The sequence below is a fragment of the Bos mutus genome, chromosome 2 (genome assembly GCF_027580195.1).
Source record: "Bos mutus isolate GX-2022 chromosome 2, NWIPB_WYAK_1.1, whole genome shotgun sequence".
NCBI lineage: Eukaryota > Metazoa > Chordata > Mammalia > Artiodactyla > Bovidae > Bos > Bos mutus.
Window position 1 is genome coordinate 45,946,143 of NC_091618.1, and position 26,999 is coordinate 45,973,141.

At 44.2% G+C, this 26,999-nt stretch overlaps 2 protein-coding genes across 2 annotated transcripts in view; both read left to right on the top strand.

The window, feature by feature from the left end:
* Positions 1–26,999, top strand: part of FLACC1 (flagellum associated containing coiled-coil domains 1) — a 38,525-nt gene that overhangs the window by 10,518 nt on the left and 1,008 nt on the right. The window contains exons 5-14 of the mRNA XM_005904241.3: positions 1,604–1,737; positions 3,212–3,305; positions 5,678–5,739; positions 7,347–7,444; positions 8,727–8,779; positions 9,854–9,953; positions 12,060–12,163; positions 15,384–15,446; positions 18,820–18,909; positions 19,027–19,136. Of these exons, the coding sequence (XP_005904303.1) occupies positions 1,604–1,737; positions 3,212–3,305; positions 5,678–5,739; positions 7,347–7,444; positions 8,727–8,779; positions 9,854–9,953; positions 12,060–12,163; positions 15,384–15,446; positions 18,820–18,909; positions 19,027–19,136 (908 nt within the window). The remainder of the gene's footprint in view (positions 1–1,603; positions 1,738–3,211; positions 3,306–5,677; positions 5,740–7,346; positions 7,445–8,726; positions 8,780–9,853; positions 9,954–12,059; positions 12,164–15,383; positions 15,447–18,819; positions 18,910–19,026; positions 19,137–26,999) is intronic.
* On the top strand, positions 24,761–25,748 carry LOC102272030 (acyl-CoA-binding domain-containing protein 6-like). Its single transcript, XM_070380291.1, is given in 3 exon segments — positions 24,761–25,067; positions 25,070–25,376; positions 25,378–25,748. Coding segments are annotated over 3 exon segments (837 nt in total). The 3' UTR covers positions 25,601–25,748.

Sequence of the window (26,999 nt, forward strand, 5' to 3'; positions counted from 1 at the left end):
ACACACACTCACTTCCTTGAATCTGTGCAATGATCCCCTGAGGAGCCTCTATCAAGATCACATTTAATGTGTCGCTGGAGAGGGGTGGAACCAGGACTCGAACTCAGCTCAGCTGGATCCCAGAGAAGGCATTTAATTACCACTTTCTGCTGCCTTGTAGGGTGTAGGGTGAGGCGAGTCTCCCACAGAAACCAGATGGTGGCAATCAGTCCAGGCCAGGGAACAGCTTAAGCCCAGATGCAGGAAACCCTCTGCTGCACTTGGGAACCCACAAAGACAAGGGGACAGACCACTAGGGCATCTGAGAGGAGCCAGGATGGGAGGATGAGAGGAAAGAAGCAGGGACAGGAGGTGCTGGAGAAAGAGACGGGACCAAACCCAGAAGGACATGACACCTGCCTAGGGGTTTAGACCTAGTTCTCTTGGTGTCTGGAGCCTTTAGGGGTCTGACACAGGTCAGGTTTACATTTTTAGAAAATGCCCTCCCGTGGGGTATTATTGGCCCTTTTTACACTCTCTGTTTATATCTATTTTCCTTGCCTCTCTTCCCCTGCTCCGCCTGTCTTATATGAAGATCACACAGTCTCTTAATGGTCAGGAAAAAAAATAAACAAAAATACAATAGCCCTCTAGGTGGAGAGGATGATGAACTTCAGGGGAGCCAGACTAAAGGCAGAGAGGCCAACTGAGAAGAGATCACCAGAGCCAAGGAGCAAGATGACAGTGGCCTTGGACCATGAGGGGCAGGCGTGTGGTGAAGAGAGGATGAGGTTGAGGTAGAGTTAGCAGATAACAGATGCTACAGGGTGTCCTGCACAACTCAGGACAGTACATCTGGGACTAGCCTGTAGTCCAGTGCTTGAGAATTCGCCTTGCAATGCAGGGGGTGCGGGTTCAATCCCTGGTCAGAGAGCTAAGATCCCACATGCCTTGGGGCCAAAAAACCAAAACATAAAACAGAAGCAATATTGTAACACACATTCAATAAATACTTTTTTTATTTAAAAAAAAATGACCACATCAATAAATCTTTTTAAAAAAAGACCGTACATCTTATCCTGGTCCACGCTGGTTGGTAGATGAACGATTTGGTGGAACTGACTAGATTTTTGAGGATTTTGTTTTGTTTTGCTCGCAATTGTGCTAGGTATTTTCTCATGTGTTATTTTGTTTATTCATCAAAAAGGCCCTTTGATGAAGAGTTATTATCTTCATTCTCTGATAAGCAAACTGAAGCTCAGAGATGCTGAATAACTGTGGCTAGTGGCAGAGTAAGGATTTAAACTCAGGCCCATCTAATTCCAAAACCTGAGCAGCGTCCACAACGCCCAGCTGCCTCCTGGCATCTGGAAGGAGAATGCAGAGGGGGAAGCAGGGGTCAGCGTTTGGGTTTTGCACATGTTGGATTTGAGAAGCCTATGGGGACACCCAGGGACCAGCTGAGTCATGCAATTTGGTTTCAGGAGAGAGGGAACTGGGGAAGGCTACAGGGGAACACCCCACCTCATGGGTCTAAGATATGAGTAAGGCCCTAGAGGAATACTGGAGCAATCCCAACACTACAAGTCTGCAATATGACCTCACATTCCACCTTGATGCCCAGGAAGTGATAAACGTGTCACCTGGCTACTGCCTCATTCGGAACAGGGAGCAGATTTCTGTCACCTTGGGAGATGAGATGTTTGATAGGAAAAAACATTCAGAATCGGAGGACGTGGGCAAAGTCAAAATTTCCAGGTAATGCCCTTGAACTCCCTCCAGCTCCCCAGACTTCTCCCCTCCTGTCCCAAGGACAAACCCTCACTTGACGCCGAGTCCACAGTCTCCCTTCGCTCAGCCCTGTGCTGGCGTCTCTCTGCACCCACCTCTCTGCTCAGAGCCCACTGGAGTCAGGAGGATGGACGGACAAGTCAGGCAGCTGATCTGGAAAATGACTGGGTTGGTGTCACTCATCCTAAAGGAGAGTAGTTGTTCCTGAAGGTAATGAGTAGATGAAATACTCATACAATGGTCTGAATTTGAAGAGTGAGAACTGAGAGTAAAGTCAGGACTTCTGGGAGGCCCGAGTCTGCATCTTTTTCCTTATGTCCAAAGATAACACTCACTAATGCCTCTGAGAGATGTGGTGTGTAAGACTCTGGCCTGATTCCATTCCAGTTGAGCCTATGCCACCCCCTCTGTCATTCAAGGCTCACCCACTCCCCATCCTCCAGGACCATGTAAAGTCAGTCCCCACATCCTTTTCATTCTACTTCCTGAATCTCTAACTCATATCTCCTCTTTCCCCATCTCCTCCTACATCCTCTCTTCTTTTCTCGACCTGTTGAATTAAGGACCTCATCTCTGCTGCACTGCCTGCCACCCTGTTTACCCCAGCTCAATCAAAGAGAGCTGAATAATCTTACAGATTTCATGGAGGCCCAAGAAACACAAACATCCATAATCTATTCTGAAAGCCACACTCTAAAATCCCTTCTTTGTCCTGTTTTCAGCCCATTGCTTGTCTGTGAAGACCATTCAGGTCTTCCCTTAGTCAGTAAAGAGTCTGCCAGCAATGCAGGAAACCTGGGTTCAATCCCTGAGTCAGGAAGATCCCCTGGAGAAGGGTATGGCAACCCACTCCAGTATCCTTGCCTGGAGAATTCTGTGGACAGAGGAGCCTGGTGGGCTACAATCCATGGGGTCACAAAGAGTTGGACAAAACTGAGTGACTAACATTTTCACTTTCTTCCAGAAACACAAAAATCCATAATCTATTCTGAAAGCCACAATCTTAAATCCCTTCTTTGTCCTGTTTCCAGTACATTCCTTGTCTGTGAGTCACTGTCAGCATCAATTCTATTCTCCTCAACTCATTTCCTAATCCTCTGATCTTCTCCCTCCTCCATTTCAACTATCTTTACTGAGTCAAGGTCAAACCCTAATAGATTTCTGACATCTGGCTCTTTCTCTTCTAATCTAGTGAGTCACCAAATTACCCCTACTCGCTTCTGGCCAGTCTACCCAAAAGGGCTGTGTCTGAGCTCAACAACCCTACTGCCAAATTTCCTTCTCTCAGCCCACCCTCTGCCCCTGCATCCCTACCCCATGATGATGGAGGAAGTGTCCAGAACACAGCCTGGCTCTCACCAGGCCAGCAAGCCATGCTCAGGGAGAGCCCTGGCCAGCACAGCCTGGAAGCTCTGTGGGTGATGGGTTACTTGTTCCGCAGGACTGATATCATTGCTGACCTCAAAGAACAGATCTCAGAGCTGACAGTGATCATAGAGCAAATGAACAGAGACCATCGTTCTGCCCAAAAGTTGGTGAGTGGTCCTTGAGTGAGCTATGGGAAAGGGAAAGACCAATAGCTTCAGATCACCTGCTATGTTCCAGGCAAGGGGCCAAGTCCCTGGCTCATGGGAGCCAGGTTGCCCAAGCAACAGCTCTTCAGATAAGACTGTGGTCACCCCGTCGTATTTCTCTGACTCCATCCTCATCCATAACTGCCAAGAACTCAAGTCCTTCCTCTAATTGTTGTTCAGTTGCTCAGTCATGTCCAACTCTTTGCAATCCCATTTATCTGCAGCATATCAGGTTTCCCTGTCCATCACTATCTTCCGGAACTTGCTCAAACTCATGTCCATTGAGTTGATGATGCCACCCAACCATCTCATCCTCTGTCGTCCCCTTCTCATCCTGCTCTCAATCTTTCCCAGCATCAGGGCCTTTTTCAATGAGTTGGCTGTTTGCATCAGGTGACCAAGTTATTGGAGCTTCAGCTTCAGCGTCAGTCCTTACAATAAATATTCAGGGTTGATTTCCTTTCGAGACTAACTGGTTTGATCTTCAGGCCTAAGTCAATTTCCAGGAGCTCCCTGGGCATCTCTGGCATGCTCAATGCCACTATCTTTTCCACTAGGCAAGAAAGAAAGTGAAGTTGCTCCAAGTCTTTACGACCCCATGGACTGTAGCCTACCATGCTCCTCCATCCATGGGATTTTCCAGCCAAGAGTACTGGAGTGGGTTGCTCCACTAGGGGGCACCAACAGTTTCCACCAGAGCCCACTATGCCATATGGTGAGATTAATTTCAGACCTTGCTGAAACTCTTGCTAATGGCACCAGCATGACCAGTACTTTAGTTTTGCTCAAAAACTACCCAGAAGCCTCCAGTCCCACTTCCTGTTGCTGTTGAAACTGCTGAAGCCCACTCTCCTGAATCGGTTGATTTCACTTTGCACTCTTTGTGTCTCCTGGGGATTGTGGTGACACTCCCTTTAGATTTTACCATCTGCTTTACCAAGGACTCTTCTTCCCCACCCCAAGCAGGGGTGCCTGGTGTCCTGAGCTGGAGTGATAAACCAGAGCGACACTTACATCTCTTTCCCATCCGCTCATTCCTCCCCCCACCCCCAACCTGCGCCATGCTTGCTGTTACTGGAACCCACGTGTGAAGGGTGACTTCCCAGCAGGCAACCCCAGGTGTGTCTGAATCCTATAGAGACCCAGCCTAGGACTGAGGCTGAGACCTTCCCTTCTGGTGATTCATCTCTGTATTTCTCTGAAAACCTTTTTGTGGTTTTGTTTCTGTGGTCACCTTCTACAGAGAGGAAATTGAGACTCAGGAAGTTAAATAATTTGCGTGAGATCACTCAACTCAACCTTGGTGGTTTATTGGGCAAAACACAAGCTTTCAAAACACTGGCCCTACTGAAGACATATTTAGAGATTATTTCGATGGAGAGACTTTACATTGTAATTCTCACATTCCTCCCATCACCCCACATTGTTGTGTGACTGCACAGAGGGGAGAAGTCCTGGCCCCCCAACCCTTATCCCAGCTGGCAGTGTCCATTCCTCCTGAGACACCAGCCAGAGGACCCAATGTGTTAGAACAGAGGGTCACCTACAACTGAGCACTCCTTGCCTCTGGAAACACAGTCATTCTGCCAAGGACTTATTAACATGGTCTTTAAGTTCATCAAAGACAGGGCCTGAGTCTTAGGCCTGTTTGATGTTTCCAGGTCAAGCCTTTTGCACAATAAATGATTGCTCAATTGAGTTACATATCCCCAGATCCAAAGGCCATGACCTTATAGAGATTCGGTTCAGTTCAGTTCAGTTCAGTCGCTCAGTCGTGTCCGACTCTTTGCGACCCCATGAATCGCAGCACGCCAGGCCTCCCTGTCCATCACCTACTCCCGGAGTTCACTCAGACTCACGTCCATCGAGTCAGTGATGCCATCCAGCCATCTCATCCTCCGTCGTCCCCTTCTCCTCCTGCCCCCAATCCCTCCCAGCATCAGAGTCTTTTCTAATGAGTCAACTCTTCGCATGAGGTGGCCAAAGTACTGGAGTTTCAGCTTCAGCATCATTCCTTCCAAAGAAATCCCAGGGCTGATCTCCTTCAGAATGGACTGGTTGGATCTCCTTGCAGTCCAAGGGACTCTCAAGAGTCTTATAGAGATTACATCCAGTCAAAGAGAAAAAAAAAAAAACAGCTAAAGGAATGGTTTCCATGCAACCAACTGACATAGAGGCAAGAATTGTTTCATTCCTTCAGTAACTATGTGGGAGAGATCAAGGGAGTGGGGGGGGTACCCCATGAATGAGAAGGCTTCTCAGAAGTTGCAAGTTGAAGTGAGAGGGGGGTCCTCATTCCTGTCTTGTTAATACTGGCCTGGCCTCATTTCCAGCTCTCTAATGAAATGGATCTCCGCTGTGCCGAGATGCAGAAGAACTTTGAAAGCAAGACGAGGTATGCTCTCTGGCACAAGTTCCTGTATACTGCAGGTCCTAAGGTTCCTGCATCCTTGCGAGATTTCAGTTCACTGGGATTTCAGACAGTGGGGTGGCAAGTGGGGGTGGGAGATAAGAGACATGTCTTTGGAGAGCAGGATGATTCGATCTGAGGCCACTGAAACATAGCACAGAGGTTATTCCTGACTTTGTACTTTATCATCCAGTTATTTCAGTTATAATCTCCCTTTCAGTTGATTGCTAAGAAGAAACAATTTTCAGTTCTCTATGAGATTTCCGTGGTAAACTACTATTGTTCTCAGCCCAGTCTCTCCCTGCCCCCCTCTTCTTCCTCCCCTCTCCTCTAACCGTCTTGGCTGCTAGCTCAAGGCTGGACAAAATGGGAAGAAAGTATGGGAGGGCAGGAGCCAGAGCTGCAGAGACAAACCAAGGGGAAGAAAAAGGAAATGTGTTGTCTGTGTGAAAGTGAAGACCCACAAAGTCCCTTTCTTAGTCCTGCTGGAGAGAAGTCCTCATAAGTGTTGCAAACTTGCTTTTAATTTTTTAAAATTAATTAATTAACTTACTTATTAATAGACTATTTTTTAGATTCACAGTAAAACATAAAGGACAGAGAATTTCCACATACCCCCTGGCCCCACACCTGCACAGCCTTCGTCATCATTGACGTCCTGCCCCACCACCAAGGGGTATTTGTTACAATCAATGAGCCTGCTCCCAAAGTCTTAGTTTATGTTAGGGTTCACTCCTTTTTTTTTTTTTCTTTTGGCTGTGCTGGGTTTTCATTGCTGCATGCAGGCTTTCTCTAGTTGCAGTGAAAGAGCCTCTCTAGTTGTGGTACTCGGCCTTGATTTCCCCCAAACATGGGGGATCTTAGTTCCCTGACCAAGGATTGAACCCGTGTCCCCTGCTTTGGAGGCAGGTTCCCAACCATCGGATCATCAGGGAAGTCACTCTTGATACTTCAGATTCTATGGGTTTTGATAAATGTTTAATGTCATGTATCCACCATTACAATATCATACAGAATAATCTCACTGCCCTAAAAATCCTCTGGGCTCTGCCTGTTCATTGCCGTCTCCCCACTAATCTCTGGAAACCACTGATCTTTTGACCACTTCTATAGATGTGACTTTTCCAGAATCTCATATAGTTGGAATCATACAGCCTGTAGGCTTTTCAGACTGACTTCTTGTACTTACCAGTATGTATTTAAGGTTCCTCCAGGTCTTTTCTTGGCTTGACAGCTCCTACAGCCCTGTGTTTTAATGCCCTTCTTGAACACTGCCAACATCTGCCTCCTGGAATGGAGCCTGGCAAGAACTTAGGCTCTAAAATTATCCTGGGTGTTAATCAGCTCACAGTTTCTTTGCTGTAAGCAAAGACCCTGTTGTTGGGGGTAGTCTATGGCCCCCCGAAGACTCCATTCAAAATAGTGGATGGTGAAAACAGAGGTCTCCTCAATCGTTTCTGGATGGACGCCAGAAGAATGTGTCAGGAAGTGAGGGCCCCACTGCCTGCCCACCAGCTGCCTGCATGAGGAGGGGAGCTGAGATCAGGTGAACCTTCTGCAGGTGACTGTGGCCTTCTCCTGGGGCCCCACAGGAAGCTCGAGGAAGCTCACGCAGCACAACTCAGTGAGTTGGAGAAAAACTACAAAGCAGCCTTGAAGGCAGAAAAGTTGGCTGCCCAGGACAAACTAGGTAAGGTTTTGGGAGGTGACCCTAGGAAGGGGGCAGAGGCTGACCATGCAGATCCAGAGCAAAGGAATTCCCATGGCCATGGCTGCACTCTGGGTAGACTTTTGAAGTTTGCTTTTAAAGCCCAGGAAGAGGGAGTGATTGAGAATGAAACTGAAAAAAGGCAAACCATATCAACAAACAACCTCTCTACCCCAAGAAGTTAGAAGGATCTACAGCCAAGTTTTGGGGTTTGAACAAGTCCCTTCACCTCATTGAGTCTCAGTATCCCCACCTAGGAATTGAGGACAATAATACCTGCCTTTATCACAGTGGTAAGAATATGAAAGCACTTTTTAAAAAATATTTAAAAGTTCTACAAATATAATACTGTTCCAATTCAGCAAGTTTCCTCACTGGTAAAATAATGGTGCTTCATCAAATGCTAACAGGCACACTGTGATTTGTATGACTTTATAACCTATAAGGGTTGTGCAGGCCACTTATCCCACTGTTTATGCTGCCCTTGGGAAGGGCAAAGTGTGCATCATTCAGAATTCTGAGTTTATAGAGTAATCTCTACAGGGAGAAGGAGAAATTTTTCCCTTTTTATGTTATATTTTTAAAAGATGATATTAGTCATAAAAGAAACGAATCACCAGTCCAGGTTCGATGCAGGATACAGGATGCTCAGGGCTGGTGCACTGGGATGACCCAAAGGGATAGTACGGGGAGGGAGGTGGGAGAGGGGTTGAGGATTGGGAACACGTGAACACCCGTGGCAGATTCATGTTGATGTATGGCAAAGCCAATACAATATTGTAAAGTAATTAGCCTCCAATTAAAAAAAATGATATTAGTATTAATACCTTGCCAGTTTTCCAATTTTCTAAAGAAAAGATTTTTGTCTTAAATAAAAGATAATTGTTTTCAAAACCAGGATACACTAGGAAAGTTATTTTAAAATGACAGAAGGTTTTGCTTCTCTTTTACCTTCAGTTGTAGGTTTGCTCCCAGGGATTAGTTCTCAGATTTGGGGGTGCCTCAGAATCACCTGACATCATATTATCAACAGATACTGAGCCTTGCCTCTGAGACCTTGACTCAGTGGGTTCAGGGTGGGGTCCAGGCATCTGATTTCTGATAAGCTTCCAGTATGCCTGCTGAGGCAGCACCATGGTTTCACCACTGATGGGATGAGTTCAAGGTGTGGATGGTGTGCAGGAGGGCTCTCACATGAATTTGAAATCATGTATTTCAGAGGAATAATGATGACTCGACTCTGTTGTTTTCCTTTTGTTCTCAGAGGAGATGGGAAAAGAATATAAATATTTGAAGAATATGTTTCATATATATCAGGTGAGATTCAGAGCTCCTTGGTGGATTAAGAGAGAGAAGCAAGGCTCCTTCTTGGCTGATGATGTTGAGATGAATCTAGAGTGCTTACCCGGAAAATAATTTCCTGAACCCCTGTCTCCTTGAACCTAAGTGGCCCTCACTGCACCCAGGGAGAAAAGTGAACCTACGGACTTTTATGGCATCCTTGCAGGACAGTTTGGCCTCTGGACCCTAAAAGAGTCCATTGATGAATATGTTTGTCATGAACAAAGTAATACCTGCTTGTTGTGTTTTTTTTTTAAGAAATTCAAAAATCAACAACAGCAACAGCCAAAAGAACTATCGCCACTCTAAAGAAAACCACTTTTTAAGATCTGTACTTTGTAATATCTTTAATTTTAGCAGAACACTGGGTCAAAAGGAAGAAACATTTGAAAGGTCTTCGACGCATTTGACCAAATTGCCATCCAAAAAGGCTGTATCACTCTGCACTAACTTCAGCAAGTGGAGCAGGGGGCACCCCACAACACAGCCCATCCATTTGTCAGCTAGTTTGATGGGAGCCCAGGAAGCCAGAATTAGGGCACAGCTTCATTCTAGGGGGATGAGAGAGTAGGAAACGGGAAGTGGACGAGGGAGGGCTGGGACAGCAAGCCCCTACTATGGGTCCTGGGTGGCCAGGGACTTCCCAATGTTCAGCCTTGATAGTCTGGAGTCCCAGGAAACAGCTCAGTCCCAGGCAAACAAGGACAGTTGATTTAAAAAATTAGCATCTTGATATTTCCCTTGTTTCCTACTGTGCTATTGATGAGTAATTCATGATTCAGAGGGAGCTGGCATGAACACATGCAGTGTACTCAACTGCCTGTCTTCAAAGGAAGCCCCATTCCAATAGGGCAAATACCACGCAGAGTCTGCTTTGATCTTTAGGGTCTTGGGTCCCAGGGCTGGAATCAAAGCCCACCAGTTAATGTATGGAGGCCCACAGCCAGGGGCTGCGGTAAGGGAAGCTGCAGAGAGCTCAGTACTGGGCCTCAGGCTGGGGTGCAGCCTTTCAGGATGCTTTTCTTCATGGTACCTTTGTCCCCCCAATAGGACAGCATTTATGATGAAATGGAGGACAAGTGGTCAAAGAAGAAGGCAGAGTGGGAGAAGGATGAGAAGCTGGAACGGGAAAGGATACTGTTACAGCAAAGTGAGTTCAGAAACTTTGGACTTTTTGATGACAGATGCCCCAAGAAACTGGCATTAATGTTGATCTCGACTCGAGAAAGGTGGCCTTGGAGTCTTGAAAGATGATGTGCTGTAGGGCTGGACTCCTGAATGGAAAGTGTCTGGAGACTTCAAGTGCAACAGGATAGAGTCTTTTAGAGTGTTTAACCACCCAAGGGACTAAACTGTACCATCCAGAACTCTCTGGTTGCAAGTTTGGCAATCATGAGCTGGACTGAGCTTGGGGACATCTGTAGGATTGCAGACTTGTCTGAAGTTCCAGGAAAAAAAAAAAAAGGCTCCTGAATTAGTTCCAAATACTCACTTTTTGGGAGAGGGGCAACATGATCCATTACATGCAGAGTCTTTATACTGCCATGTCCCCTCCAAAGGAAGCCATGTTTGATGTATTTTTCAATTGAGGTATTTTTTTGAGATTAAGTGTACAGCATGTTGATTTGATATATTCATATACTGCTGTGTATTCTTAACATTTCCAACACTTAGTACAGAGCCTGGATCACACAAAGTGCCCTATAGGAGACTCTCCTACCTGCACTGAGCTTTTTCATAAATGGAAAAAGGAGAGGGAAATCTCTGAAGTTTCTGCTTCCTGACCTAGAGGACTAGTTGAGGCAGAAGTAGGACCTCTATAAACTTATTCCACATCCTAGCCCAACCCAATTCAGATCTGATTTAGCTGACTAGTGAACCGCTCATTAAATGCAAATACTCCCTGGGAAAGCTCATCCTCAAGTCCCTTCCCTCCCTGGATAACCAGGAGATAGCTTGAAGACCCTGGAGTCAAAGCTGGGAAATGGGGCATGGGGGCTGCTCCTGCTTGAGGCTTTCCTGGAATCTTGGTGTAGACCAGGTCGTTGGAGAAGGCAATGGCACCCCACTCCAGTACTCTTGCTTGGAAAATCCCATGGAGGGAGGAGTCTGGTAAGCTGAAGTCCATGGGGTCACTAAGAGTAGGACACAACTGAGCGACTTCACTTTCCCTTTACCCTTTCGTGCATTGGAGAAGCAAATGGCAACCCACTCCAGTGTTCTTGCCTGGAGAATCCCAGGGATGGGTGAGCCCAGTGGGCTGCCATCTATGGGGTCACACAGAGTTGGACACGACTGATAAGATGCAGCAGCAGCAGCAGCAGCAGCAGCAGCCCAGGTCATTGCCCAGACTCCCAGCTACTCATACTACAACTATGCCATGTTGTCAAAGTCTGTGCTAAGATGCTACAGCTGGTTTTGGAAGACCAGACATTAGCTGCTCACAGTGTACCTTAGTCCAGACTTATCTTGTGATCCCATGGTTTGCCTCCCTACCCAACCCCAGCACCACGATGCTGAAGAAGAGATTTGTGTGAGACCTTCACCTGTCCATCATCCTGTTTAGTATTACAGTTCTATTGGCAGCTCTTCCAGCCCCTCAAAATGATTAAGCCTAGCTCTGCCTCAGGGCTAAGTACAGAATACATTTTATTGCTGGAAAAGTCATGTTACCCAAGAACTGTATTTTAGGATTCGCGTATCCAAGAAAACATAGTGATTAATTCAGCAGAGGCAATGTTTAAAATAATAAATAACAGATCCAAAATAAACTACACAAAAAGAACCAGAGGTATTAGAAATAAGGGGCTTCCCAGGTGGCTCTAAGGGTAAAGAACCCACCTGCTGATGGAGGAGACATAAGACACAGGTTTGATCCCTGGGTGGGGAAGATCCCCTAGAAGAGGGCATGGCAACCCACTCCAGTATTCTATTCTTGCCTGGAGAATCCCATGGACAGAGGAACTTGGAGGACTACAGTCCATACAGTCACAAAGAGTCAGAAAAAACTGAAGCAACTTAGCACACATGCATGCACTAGAAGTGCATGCGGCTGATGTGATGGAGAACCATCGCCATATCCACCTCATTCTCAGGCATCTCCAGGTGAGCGTCAGAGGTTAAACACCAGGCTGAAAGGACCTGGATCACACAAAGACCCAGTCTGGAATTTCTACTATCTTCAGATATTCTGGTTTTCTTTGTGTGTTTATTTTTCCCACATTTACCCATATATATCATTTCCTCATCTCCACAGAACATAAGATAACCAGAAAGTTTGAGTTAGAATCAGAAGAAGAAAGGAAGAAAATAAACGAGTCCTACACAGCTATCTTTGAGAACTTCAATCAGGAGAAGGAGGTAACTCAGTGCAAATACATCAGTGGTTGAATGTGCAGTCTGGGTGGGATGTCCAGTTCCCAGGGGTGCCTCTGTAATGAGGTAAACTCTTTGTTTTTGGGTGGGGTGTGGTCCTACTTTTCCAGCTTCCCTGGAAACTTCTGCAAGCAGACTGTCATTATGTGGTTCTTTATCTAGACAGTCTTACCACAGGATTATTGGAATGAAAATTGTAATTTATAGGAAATAATAGAATGCTAAACCATATACAAAGCCCACAGTTCCCTATTTGCCAAAATCTCAGTTTCTGAATGATCTTCTCATCCTTGACTGTAACTGAAGAGAAATGGCAGTGTTGCAAACTAAACTGAGCAAGTCAGGACACGTACAACTCATGTTTGGTGAGTTTTGACAAACATGTTCATCCATGTAGTGAAGTCAAGTGTTAGTTGCTCAGGCGTGTTCAGCTCTTTGCGACCCCATGGAATGTAGCCCACCAAGCTCTTCTGACCATGGAATTCTCCAGGCAAGACTACTGGAGGGGGTAACCACTCCCTTCTCCAGGGGATCTTCCCGACCCAGGGATGGAATCCAGGTCTCCTGTATCGCAGGCAGATTCTTTACCATCTGAGCCACCAGGAAAGCCCCATGTAACCAACATCCAAATCAAGACCTAGAACATTTCATCAACCCAGAAAGCATGCCTGTGCCCCTTCGCAGCTAACCCCTATCTACCTCAAAACCTGCCCCAAGACAACCACTCTTTTTATTCATATAACTATAGATTTAGTTCAGTCTAGTTCAATCGCTCAGTCATGTCCAGCTCTTTGCAACCCCATGAACTACAGTACGCCATACTTCCCTGTCCATCACCAACTCCTGGAGCTTTCTTAAACTCATGACCATCAAGGTGGTGATGTCATCCAACCATCTCATCCTCTGCCGTCCCCTTCTCCTCCCGCCTCCAATCTTCCCCAGCATCAGGGTCTTTTCTAAGGAGTCAGTTCTTTGCATCAGGTGGCCAAAGTGTTGGAGTTTCAGCTTCAGCATCAGTCCTTCCAATGAATATTTAGGACTGATTTCCTTTATGATTGACTGGTTTGGCTCCTTGCAGTCCAATGGACTCTCAAGAGTCTTCTTCAACACCACAGTTCAAAAGCATCAATTCTTCAGCATTCAGCTTTCTTTATGGTCCAACTCTCACATCCACACATGACTACTCGAAAAACCACAACTTTCACTAGATAGGCCTTTGTCAGCAAAGTAACGTCTCTGCTTTTTAATATGCTGTCTAGGTTGGTCATAGCTTTTCTTCCAAGGAGCAAGTGAACAGGCGAAACAACTATGGATTAGTTCCACCTGTTTTTAAACTTCATATAAATGGAATCATACAGTGTATGCACTTTGTTGCATAGCTTCTTTCCCCTCAATTATTTCTGTGAAATTTATCCATTGTTCGTATCAGTAGTTTTTTCCTTTTATTGCACAGTAGTATTTATTTGTAGGAATATAACACAATGTGTTCACCATTTTTCTGTTTTTGGAGATTTTGATTGGTTCTATTTTTTGATTTTTACAAACAAAGCTTCTATAAATACCATGTGTAACTATTTTTGTAGACTTACTCTCTCCTTTCTCATGAATATATACCTAGATGTGTTATTACTGGACTCTAATGTAGGGATTTATAACAAAGTTCTAAGATATTTTCCACAGAAGTTGTGACATTTTTCTCTTGCACCTCAACTATATGAGAATTCCAGTTGTTCTATATCATCAACAACAATTAATATTACTAATCTTTTCCTTAAGAAGCTTTTTTTTTTTTTAATTTTGTTTTTTGGTTGCACCATGGATCTTTGTTCCCTGACCAAGGATTGAACCCAGGCCCTCAGGCCCTCAGTAAGTGTGGAGTCCTAACTACTGGACTGCCAGCGAATTTCTGAGTATTGCTGATCTTTTACTTTTGGCTATTTCAATGCGTATGACCCTGGAAGAGGGCATGGAAACCCACTCCAGTATTCTTGCCTGGAGAATCCCATGGCCAGAGGAGCCTGGCTGGCTACAGTCCATCAGATTACAAAGAGTTGGACACGACAGAAGCTTCTGAGCACAACACAGCACAGCAATAGGTATAAAGTGCTATTTCATTATTATTTTAGTTTCCCTGATGACTAATTATGTCAGGCAAATTTTCATATGGTTATTGGACCATTTATATGTCTTCTTTTGTGAAGTTCGGTTCAAGTTTTTTGCCAGTTAAAAAGAAATTGCGTTATTTACCTTTTTATAATTGGTACGTAGGAGTACTTTTTATACTATGAATACGGTTCTTTGTCAGATATACATGCTGTGAATTCTGTGGTTTGCCTTTTCATTTTGCTCACATTGTCTCTCCACATGCAAAAATTTTACTTTCGATGAAAAGTTGGTTATCGACTTTTTCCTTGTATGGTAATAGCTTTTTGTCACCTCTGAAACTGTTGCCTATTCCAAGAACATGAAGATATTCTAGTTTTTAAAAAGTTTCATAAGTTTAGCATTTATGATTCTGTGATCCATTTTGAATAATTTTTTTTATATTAAAGGTCTTAGGTCATTTTTTCCATATTTATATTCATTGTTTCAGAATGATTTGGTGAAAAAAATCTCCCTTTCTCCATTAAGTTACCTTGATGTCTTTGTTGTATTTGAGGGAGTAGGGGGCAAACTCTCTCCATTCTGTTCCATTCAACTATCTGTCTATATTTAGGCCAACAAAACAATGTCTTAATTTCTGTAGCTTGAAATCAGGGAGAAAAAAAAATCTTCCAACTTTGCTCTTGCTTTTCAAGGTTATTTTGGTTCTTCTTCAGCCTTTGAATTTCTATATAAATTTTATAATTATCTTGTCAAGAAAGCCTAGTGGTATTTTAAGTGGGATTGCAATGAATGTAAAGCTCGGTTTGTGGAGAATTGGATATTTAACAGCATTAAATCTGTACCCTAACAAAAGAAAACTCTTTAATGAAAATATGACTGCTTTTAATACTTCTTGATACACTAAGGTTGAGAAGGAGTAAGATTTTCATCATTTAACTTCAACATGTCATGTCACTACTTTGTAATGTGTGCTTTATTAGAGCAACGTCTGAACTTTTGTGAATATTGCATCCCTGAATCATATTCTGGCTTTCTTAATTTTCTGAAAGAAGTGCCAGAACCCCAATTGCTGACCTTTTCTAAATAAAATTCTTTTTAGGAGCTCTTAAAACAACATGAAAGGGATACCTTGCAATTAGAGGAGCTTAGAAAGACAAAAGAGGTAAGCTTTTTCATTTTTCCTGTGGAATTAGCCTCTAACAAATACATTGCTAAAATGATACATTCTCAATAAAATGGAATCTATGATAATTTTCCCCAAACCATTGAAAAACAAAAGAGCTAAAGCTGAGTTAGGGCTTCCCCAGTGGCTCAGCAGTAAAGAATCTGCCTGCAGTTCAGGAGCCGCAGGAGTCACGGGTTCAATCTCTGGGTCAGGAAGATCCCCTGCAGGAGAAAATGGCAACGCACTCCAGTATTCTTGCCTGGAAAATCCCATGGACCGAAGAGCCTGGCCGGCTACAGTCCTTGGGGTCATGAAGAGTCAGACACGACTGAAGCAACTTAGCACACATACACACAAAGCTGAGTTTGCTGGATTCACTGTCAAAAAGGATTTTAGAACTCTCTGAAAAAAGAAAGCCATTGCTGTCTTTTTAGAGCCAGATCTGAACAAATATATGAACAATATACTGTGAGATCTTCAGTGTTAAATGCCTTGCACTTCTCTTAAGGCTCTAACAACAAATGGGCCTTAAACAGTAAAATGCCAGATTCTTCCATTTAGACCCTGAAAACTACAATACTGCCTCTTGGGAACTGTGAGTTCAAGTCTTTCCTTAAAACTCTGAGTGTATTTACCTCACCCCCACAGCCTCTCTAGGAACTTTTTTTCTGGAACAGACTATAGCGCTTCCATAAAGGAGGTATCAGAAGGGAAATTGTTCAAACCCCCAAACTGCCTTGTGGTTCTTCTTCCACTGTGAATTTAATTTGGATTCAGAATGGACATGTTTGGGAAAAGATTAGCCATTCTGAAAGCATGGCATGACATCGTAGAGCCCAGGCAGGACGTCAGCTTTGTTGGGCAAGCAGTCATAATGTCCCGCAGGGTAAACGGGTGGACTTTGGTATGATGTAGACTCAGTGTGTTGTAAGAATGGCTTTAATGAGCTTGACTACTAATTCTATCACTGTGTCATTTCTGGGGCTATTTCAATTAATTTATTTTGCTCCTGATGCATGGTCATATTTTCTTGCTTATTTGCATGTCTGGTGATTTTTTTATTGGATGCCAGCCTTTGTGACCTTTACCTTACTAGGTGCTGAATACTTTTGTACTTCTTTAAATATCATTAACCTTTGTTCTGGGATTCAGTAAAGTTACTTGGAAATGGGCTTCCCTGGTGGCTCAGTGGTAAAGAATCTGTCTGCCAATGCAGAGGACAGGAGTTCAATCCCTTACCCAGGAAGATCTCACATGCCAGGGGACAACTAAGCCCATGTACCACAACTACTGAGCTTGTGCCCTAGAGCTCAGGAGCCAACAACTACTGAGCCCACATGTCACAACTACTAAAGCCTATGAGCCCCAGAACCCGTGCTCCAAAACAAGAGAAGCCACCGCAATGAGAAGTCCACGCACAGCAGCTACAGAGGAGCCGCCACTCGCTGCAACTAGAGAAAGCCTCCTTGCAGCAACAAAGACCCAGCACAGCTGAATAAACAATAAAAACTAAAAAACAAAACAAAACAAAACACATACACACACACAAAACCTTTTTTTTGAAAAAAAGAAGTTACTTGGAAACAGTTTGATTTTTCAAGCCTTGGTTTTTAAGCTTTCTTAGGCAAAATTACAGCAGTCTTGATCTAGGGCTAGTTTTCTCCCACTGCTGAGTAATCTCTGTGTATTAACAGGGTTTTTATATTCTGGCTGGAGCGTGGCAGGCTACAGTGTATGGGGTTGCAAAGAGTTGGACACGACTGAAGCGACTAACATACATGCATGGTGGAAACATGAATTTCCCCGGTCCTGTTTTGGGCTAGGGACTGTTCTGCCTGCTGGTGGCTCTTTCCCCTTGCCTCGTCTCCCTCTGTTCCTTCTCGCCATCATGTAGCTCCAGTGACACTGGACTGCATACTGTTTCTTAACAGGCCAGATTTCTCCCACTTCAGGGTCTTTGCACTCCATCTTTTCCCTTCTTAGAAAGCTCTTTACCAGATATCCACACAGCTCACTTCCCTACGTCCTCCCAGTCTTTCTCCAAATGCCAACTTCTCAGAGCCTGCTCTACTTAAAGGCTCAACAACCTGCCTAACACTTTATGTTTCTACACTGACTTATAATCATTCAACCTGATAAGCTCAGTGAAGGGAGGGATTTTTGTCTGCTGCTTTCCTTGCCACTAATCCTCAGTTCCTAGAATGGTGCCTACCATATCACAGACATCCAGTAAACTGCAAATTTTTAAACGAATAAATAAATTAATTTTGTTCATTTTTAAATAAATACTTCAATGAAAGAATGCCAAATGACCTGGTACAGTGTTTTGCCCAATGCCATTGCAATAAAAGTGATGGTGCATGCATTCTCAGTCATGTCTGACTCTTTGGGGACCCCGTGGACAGTAGCCCGCCAGGCTTCCATTTCCATGGGATTTCCAAGGCAAGAATACTGGAGTGGGTTGTCATTCCTTTTCTAGGGGCTCTTCCTGACCCAGGGATAGAACCCACATCTCCTGCATTGGCAGGCAGATTCTTTACAACTGAGCTACTGGGAAGCTCCTTGATGAATCCATATCAATACATTATTATTAACTAAAATCCAATTTACCTTAGCATTCCTTCTTTGTGTTGTACAGTAAGTCCCTACATATGAATAAGTTCCATTCTGAGAGTATATTCAAAAGTCCAACAAAGTTAACTTAAGTACCCAACTAACACAATCGACTATATAGGACTGTATTCTAATAGGTTTGTAATACCTTTCATACAAATAATATGTGCATAAAAAACAAGCAAACACAAAAAATAAAGAAAACATGTTTAATCTTACAGCACAGTACCTTCAGAAGCACGCAGTACAGTACAGCAGCTGGCATACGGGGTTGGCATGCCTGTTTGCATCCCATAGGTTTCGTCACATGCATCATGCCACGCAGCCTCCACTGCAGCATCATACAGAATGGTGTCTCTGCCCTAAAAATCCTCCATCCTCCTATTCATTCCTTGCTTCCCTTCCTAACTCCTGGCAACCACTGGTCTTTTTACTGTCTCTATGGTTTTGCATTTTCTAGACAGTCATGTAGTTGGAATTCATACTAGATATTAAATAAACCCTTGTTTAATGAATGGATAATTGATAGCTGTTTTGACAACCCATGTGAGCTCTGGTGAGGGCTGTACCAGTGAGGCTGTTGAGAGGGGTATAGACTAGTGAGACATAGAGGGGTAGAATGAACAGGGCATACTAACAGAGCAGGAGAAGGAGTGGCTAAAGTTGATGCTTTCACATTCTAATCCAAATGTCCTGAATGAGGGGATAAATGCGTAGACATCAGTGCAATGTCCTGAAACAATTTATTCTTACCCAGGTCATAGAGGAAGAGTTGTATGCTCAAGCTTTTATCCTAGAATCACTTAACACAACCCTCTACCAAACCCAGATGGAACTCCAGAGAGAGGTGAATCTTGGCTGGAGTGGGGATGGGAGCTGGAGGGAGGAACCCCCTGCCATGTAGCTCTGCCCTGGGTGACTCTAATTTAGGAAAGATGGCTATTAAAATGTACCTGTCTTTCAGAAAGCTGTGGTAGCAACTCTGGAGAAAACACTCCAGATCAAGCTTACTGAAGCTGAAGACAAGTTTAAGTACACCATACACAATCTGACAGAAGAAAACATTCATCTAAGGTATGAATGATGCTGCTCAGAAAGACATGGCTGAATTATCTTCAGAAAGTGATAACAGGAATTCCCTGGCAGCCCAGTGGTTATGACTCTGTGCTTCCACTGCAGGGGGCCTGGGATCAATCCCTGATCAGGGGACTGTGATTCCACATGTTGTGTGGTGATGGGTGAGGAATGGGTGGAAATGAACCTAGGTATTCCCTCATGAAGTCAAGGCACAGGCACTGTCAGGAGGGGGATATTTGCTGGCCACAGAAGTTACCTTCTGAGGTCAACACTTTTAAAGTGATGTTGGGAGACTCCTCTCCCTTTCCTATGTTAGTTTTTAATGCAAAATAATACATGAGGTTTATCTGAGACTCTCTGGGTTTATTCAGTTTTATGACTGAGAATTATTTTTAAATCCATGGCCTTGAGCCTTGTGATTTTCTATTAAGGGCTTTATGCCTTGAAGGCCTTCTTTACTTATGGGGTATTAATAAATGCTAGAAAGAGGTTCTAGCAGAACCTCTTTCTAGAGAAGGCAATGGCACTCCACTCCAGTACCTTTGCCTGGAGAATCCCATGGACAGAGGAGCCTGGTAGGCTGCAGTCCATGGGGTCGCTGGAGTCGGACACAACTGAGCGACTTCACTTTCACTTTTCACTTTCATGCATTGGAGAGGGAAATGGCAACACACTCCAGTGTTCTTGCCTGGAGAATCCCAGGGACGGGGAGGCCTGGTGGGCTGCCGTCTATGGGGTCGCACAGAGTCGGACACGACTGAAGTGACTTAGCTTAGCAGAAAGAGGTTCTGAAGGATCTATTTGAATATCTTGATGGCAAGTGCACTGTGAATTTTTCCAGTATCAGTTGGAGAGTTTGCCCATAAGGAAGATAGTAGTTGATGTAGGAGGGACAGATGATCAATGTTTCCAGATAAGTTTTAGGTCCATGACAGATGGAGCACATAAAAGATGTCACAGGGCCTTTTAATTCACCTAGTTGGTTGTTTTGATGATTGTAGTCAAATTCTAGAATTATTTTATATAGGGAGAAAGAAATTCCAGCAAGAAACTTATCTAAGAAGTCTCAGCTTAATAAATGGGTAGAGATGGGAGAACTAAGGAGAAAGGGATGTGTGTCTCAAAGGACCTAAACAAAAGGAAGTAAGTGCAGAGACAGGACCCTCTTGTGGCTCATTAGAGATCCCCACTCTTTGAAATGTTTTAGAACTCTGAGGCGAGGGCTGCTTTATTGTAGTGGGGCTGAGCACTGAGAATGTGGCTCTGATGTCTTTTAGGACTGAAAGAGATTCATTCCCAACTTGGAGAAAAGTTTCTTCAAAGCAGTTGGGAGGGAGGATTGGGAAGAGCCCTGGAGTTCCTTGGAGCCCTATCACTGAGAATTGAAAGGATGTTGGAAAAGCTGGTTAAGAGAGCTGAAGCAACCTGAAGTGCTAGACTCTGTAAAATCTCTTTTCCAATGTCCTGGCTCTTTGCAATAACAGGAGAATCTAGGAGGATTCTGGTCTGGCTTAGGAAATTTAATTTGTGAAATTGAAGATAAGAATTTTGGTGGTCTTCTTTGTGGGTGACTCATCCATGAGTGTCAGAGAGCTGATTTGCCAGATGAACTAAATCTGGAGTGGATGTAAATTTACCATTCTGTTGGGTCCTTTTAGCAGGGGAAGATTTCAGTTCAGCCCATTAATAAGTAGAGTTAAAAGCTTCCTGGGTAGAATCAAACTCTTTAGGAAGACAAGAATTTTCTTTAAAAACAATCTGAAGTCAATTGTAATTTGTCATGAACAGGTTTGTTACATTTTTATGTGCAAGCCTGAATTTTCTTCTAATCAACAGGCTTTGGAAAAGCCCTAGGAATCATGGGATGAAGTCATCTAGCAGTTGCTCAAGCCATATAAGTTAGTAGGTCTCCTGGTTGTAATTTTTGAGATCTGTTAGGATTTTCTTAATTAGCAGGTTTCATCCAATACTGTGACTGGTCTTCACCAACAAGCATATATATGAACTATATAAGTTAGAAAAACAAGGTCAGTAAGTTTGAATGACTATAGTAAACTCCTAAGCAAATCTGTGAAGCTCTTTGGTTACTCTGAATCTTTATGGCTCACAGTTCAGCTTTAGTCCGAGGAGTATGAGAAATTAAGGATTTGGATTCTCAGACTGCTTAATTTTAAAAGGACAGGTTCTGACAAGTTCAGAGGAAGAGGGAGTGGGGAGAATTTCAGAAAGAAGGGAAAGTTCAGTAAAGGAATTACTGTAGGGGAACAAAGGATATAAAAGAAGTGTAAGCAGCATAGGAGGGAAGGAGGGAGATGGTGCCAGAGGCAGAGTCTGGTCACGAAGAGCCAAAGAAGAGACTCAAGATGGAAACAGAGATGGAGCCTGAGACAAAGAGGCCAAAGAAGACAAGCCAGAAGCTTCAGCAGCCATTTTACCTTTCTTTAATTATTTGCCTCAGTTAACCTTAAAAATCTTATTTCTGCAGAGAGACAATTTTAGAGTCATGACATTCATCAGGTTCAAAATAAGCATTCCACTCAGTTCTGGAAATTTTTGAACTATTGTGGTCTAATTTGGTTTTAAGAAAATTAAGTTTGGAGTTTTCAAAAGCTCCCCATAATGGCCGTTGAGATCCTAACTTGCCTTTGATTTGGACTAGTCCATTTAGCTAGAAATGCACATGAGGAAGGACCACAGTTTTTTGTTTTGTTTTGAGGACCACAGTTTCTAAACATAAAACTGGTTGGAATCCCTGGGATTGGGATTTCAAAATATCTAGGTAACAGGGGTCCCCTTTCTCAGAGGTTTCTCTCTGGAATAAAAGAATAATTTTCAAATAACTGACAGCTCAAACAGCTCAATTCAAACAGCTTTCAGCTCAAACAGCCTACCAGCTAATACCAGCCAGTTCTAATGAAACAGCTTGATCCCAAAGTAGCCAGTCCAGAGGGTTTTCAGCCAGTTTCCAGGAAACAGCCCATGTTCCAAAGGAAGGGGCCAACAGCTTCAGCTTCAGTGAAGCAGCTCCTGTTCCCAAAGGAATGGGCTGACAGCTTCTCAGCTAGCTTTAGTTGAAGGAGTATAATCACAAAATCAGACCAAAGTGCCAAATGAGCACTCACAAACAGAACAAGGCCTTAACCAGAAACACAAAACCTTAAAGTAGATTCTGAATAAAGTCAGAGAGCTTCAAGTGCAAAGAGGGCATGGGTTCAGATCCAGGAGAAAGATATACCTTCAAACTCCAGGGTCATTGAGAAAAACAGTGAACTCAGTGGGCTCAATTGTGAGCACCACACCTGTCTGCTCACCAGTCCCAGAGCCATTGAGGATCATCTTTGGTCCCTGTATAGGCCACCAAATGTTGACATAAAACAAATAGACTGCCAGTTATTCTCCAGCAATGATGGGTTTATTTGGAATCACCAAAGAATTTCAATTTGGGGTCTACAAACATGGTCTACACATGGATATCACCAGATGGTCAATACCAAGATCAGACTGATTATATTCTTTGTAGCCAAAGATGGAGAAGCCCTATATAGTCAGCAAAAACAAGACCAGGAGCTGACTGTGGCTCAGATCATAAATTCCTTATTGCCTAATTCAGACTTAAATTGAATAAAATAGGGAAAACCACTAGACCATTCAGGTATGAGCTAAATCAAATTCCTTATGATTATACAGTAGATATGAGAAATAGATTCTAGGGATTGGATCTGATAGACAGAGTGCCTGAAGAACTATGGACAGAGATTTATGATATTGTACAGGAGGCAGTAATCAAGACCATCCCCAAGAAAAAGAAATGCAAAAAGGCAAAATGTTTGTCTGAGGAGACCTTACAAATAGTTGAGAAAAGAAGAGAAGTGAAAGGCAAAGGAGAAAGGGAAAGATATAAACATCTGAATGCAGAGTTCCAAAGAATAGCAAGGAGAGATAAGAAGCCTTCATCAGTGATCAATGCAAAGAAACAGAGGAAAACAATAGAATGGGAAAGACTAGAGATTTCTTTAAAATTAGAGACACCAAGGGAACATTTCAAACAAAGATGGGCACAATAAAGGACAGAAATGGTATGGACCTAACAGAAGCAGAAGATATTAAGAAGAGGTGGCAAGAATACATAGAAGGACTATACAAAAAAGATCTTCATGACCCAGATAACCACGATGGTGTGATCACTCACCTAGAGCCAGACATTCTTGAATGCGAAGTCAAGTGGGCCTTAGGAAGCATCACTATGAACAAAGCTAGTAGAGATAATGGGATTCCAGTTGAGCTATTTCAAATCCTAAAAGTTGATGCTGTAAAGGCGCTGCACTCAATATGACAGCTAATTTGGAAAACTCAGCAGTGGCAATAGGACTGGAAAAGGTCAGTTTTCATTCCAGTCGCAAAGAAAGGAAATGCCAAGCAATGTTCAAACTACCACACAATTGCACTCATCTCACATGCTAGCAAAGTAATGCTCAAAATTCTCCAAGCCAGGCTTCAACAGTCCATGACAACATGTACTGTTCAACAACTGTGAACTTCCAGATGTTCAGGCTGGATTTAGAAAAGACAGAGGAACCAGAGATCAAATTGCCAACATCCACTGAATCACTGAAAAAGCAAGAGCCTAGAAAAACCTCTACTTCTGCTTTATTGACTATGCCAAAGCCTTTGACTATGTGGATCGCAACAAACTGTGGAAAATTCTTCAAGAGGTGGGAATACCAGACCACCTGACCTGCCTCAGATATGCAGACAACACCACCCTTATGGCAGAAAGTGAAGAACTAAAGAGCCTCTTGATGAAAGTGAAAGAGGAGAGTGAAAAAGCTGGCTTACAACTCAACATTCAGAAAACTAAGATCATGGCATCTGGTCCCATCACTTCATTGCAAATAGATGGGGAAACAATGGAAACAGTGAGAGACTTTATTTTGGGGGGCTCCAAAATCACTGCGGTTGGTGACGGCAGCCACGAAATTACAAGACGCTTGTTCCTTGGAAGAAAAGCTATGACCAATCTGCTGCTACTGCTGCTAAGTTGCTTCACAGGTGTCCGACTCTGTGCGACCCCATAGACGGTAGCCTACCAGGCTCCCCCGTCCCTGGGATTCTCCAGGCAAGAACAGTGGAGTGGGTTGCCATTTCCTTCTCCAATGCATGAAAGTGAAAAGTGAAAGTGAAGTCGCTCAGTCGTGTCCGACTCTTAGCAACCCCATGGACTGTAGCCTACCAGGCTCCTCCATCCATGGGATTTTCCAGGCAAGAGTACTGGAGTGGGGTGCCATTGCCTTCTCCTAGACAGCATATTAAAAAGCAGAGACAAGCCTTGTTCCAGGCCCCCTGGTTGTGTTGCTCACAGACCCCCGTGCCGCGAGAGCGATCTGGGCTACCCCGAGCTCCCTGTTAGCCTGGGGAAGCCAAAAGAGACCAGGCAGTGGGGGAGAGCAGCAGAGGGTGGTGGGACCCTCCCTGCACACCCAGGGAGACCAGGGGGATAGAGGGAGCGAGGCTGAGTTAAGCAAGGGTTAGGTGAGCTTGGGTGCAACTTGAGTTCAGGACTGGTGGGCCAGGCTCCCACGCCGGTGTCACACCCGGTCCGTCCGAAGAAGACAGGCGGACTCATGGCCTCGTCATTCCTGCCCTCGGGGGCCACCACGGGCGACAGTGGTGGAGAGCTGAACTCGGGGGATGACTCCAGGGATGTGGAATCCCTCCAGAGCCCAGAGATCGAGGCATCCAGGAGCCTGGCAGAGCTGTTTGAGAAGGCTGCAGCACAGCTCCAAGGCCTGGTGCAAGTGGCTAGCAGGGAGCAGCTCTTGTATCTGTATGCCAGGTACAAGCAGGTACAAGTTGGAAATTGCAATACACCTAAACCAAGCTTCTTTGACTTTGAAGGAAAGCAAAAATGGGAAGCATGGAAAGCGCTTGGTGTTCCAGCCAAGCAATGCAGGAATATATTGCTGTAGTTAAAAAATTAGATCCAAGTTGGAATCCTCAGTCACCAGAGAAGAAAGGAAAAGAAGCAAATACGGGTTTTGGTGGGCCAGTTGTTAGTTCTCTGTATCACGAAGAAATCATCAGGGAAGAAGATAAAGACATATTTGATTATTGCAGGGAAAACAACATTGACCATATAACCAAAGTCATCAAAACAAAAAACATGGATGTGAATATGAAAGATGAAGAGGGCAGAACTCTACTCCACTGGTCTTATGATCGAGGACATAAGGAACTAGTCAGTCTTGCTACAATATAGAGCTGATATTAGCTGTCAGGACAATGAAGGTCAAACAGCTCTACATTATGCTGCTGCCTGTAAGTTTTTGGACATTGTGGAGCTGCTGCTCCAGTCCGGGGCTGACCCCACGCTCCAAGACCAGGATGGCTGCCTGCCAGAGGAGGTGACAGGGTGCAAAGCAGTTACTTTGATGTTACAGCAGCACACGACAGGCAAGGCTTAATCAAAAGACTAGAAAACTATGGTCGACAACAGCACAGGGCTCCAGTGGTGAAAGAAAACTGCAAAAATGACACATCTTTTGCCGCCCATCTTTGGTATATGTTGGCTAATAAAATCAGTTGTGAGGAACTGGAAAAAAAAAAAAAAAGCAGAGACATTACTTTGCCAACAAAGTTCCGTCTAGTCAAAGCTATGTTTTTTCCAGTAGTCATGTATGGATGTGAGAGGTGGACTATAGAGAAAGATGAGAGCTGAAGAGTTGATGCTTTTGAACTGTGGTGTTGGAGAAGACTCTTGAAATGCCCTTGGACTGCAAGGAGATCCAACCAGTCAGTCAATCCTAAAGGAAATCAGTCCTGAATATTCATTGGAAGGACTGATCTGACACTGAAACTCCAATACTTTGGCCACCTGATGTGAAGAACTGACTCATTGGAAAAGACCCTGATGCTGGGAAAGATTGAAGGCGGGAGGAGGAGGGGATGACAGAGGATGAGATGGTTGGACGGCATCACGGACTCGATGGACATGAGTTTGAGTGAGCTCTGGGAGTTGGTGATGGACAGGGAAGCCTGGAGTGCTGCAGTCCATGGATCACAAAGAGTCAGATATGAATGAGCAACTGAAGTGAACTGAACGGAAATATGGCAAGCCATGTGCAAGGTCCCACATAGCAGGGGAAGAAGAATGCTTTTATAGAGGGGAAAAAGTAATAGGGGAGGGCTATAGCAAACACATGGAGAAGGCAATGGCACTCCACTCCAGTGTTCTTGCCTGGAGAATCCTGGGGACGGGGGAGCCTGGTGGGCTGCCGTCTGTGGGGTCGCACAGAGTCAGACATGACTGAAGCGACTTAGCAGCAGCAGCAGCATAGTAAACAGAGTCCATGACTTTTCTTTGCCTGAGTTCTTCCTAGGAAACAAGAGGAGTCTTTCTTCCTTTGGGGCTCTGCTACCATCTCAGGGCATGAGAGCTCCCCCTTCTGGCCTCTCTACTCTATTTAATGAAGAAGAATAAAGTCGCTCAGTCGTGTCTGACTCGTTATGACCCCATGGACTGTACAGTCCATGGAATTCTCCAGGCTAGAATACTGGAGTGGGTAGCCTTTCCTTTCTCCAGGGGATCTTCCCAACCCAGTGATTGAACTCAGGTCTCCCACATTACTGGTGGATTCTTTACCAACTGAGCTATCAGGGAAGCCCATTAAACAGTCTTCTGTTGGTGTCTTTTTTTTTACATGGGACTCAGGTGTCAATAGTTTACCTTTAGATGCAGCCACATTTGGTTCCTGTGAAAATCAACCTCAGGTCAGAAATTATACTGTTACCTGAAGATACATCTTAAATCACTGAAGTAACTTTTGGTCAATACTTAACAAAGGGAAATTGTTCACTGTGTTA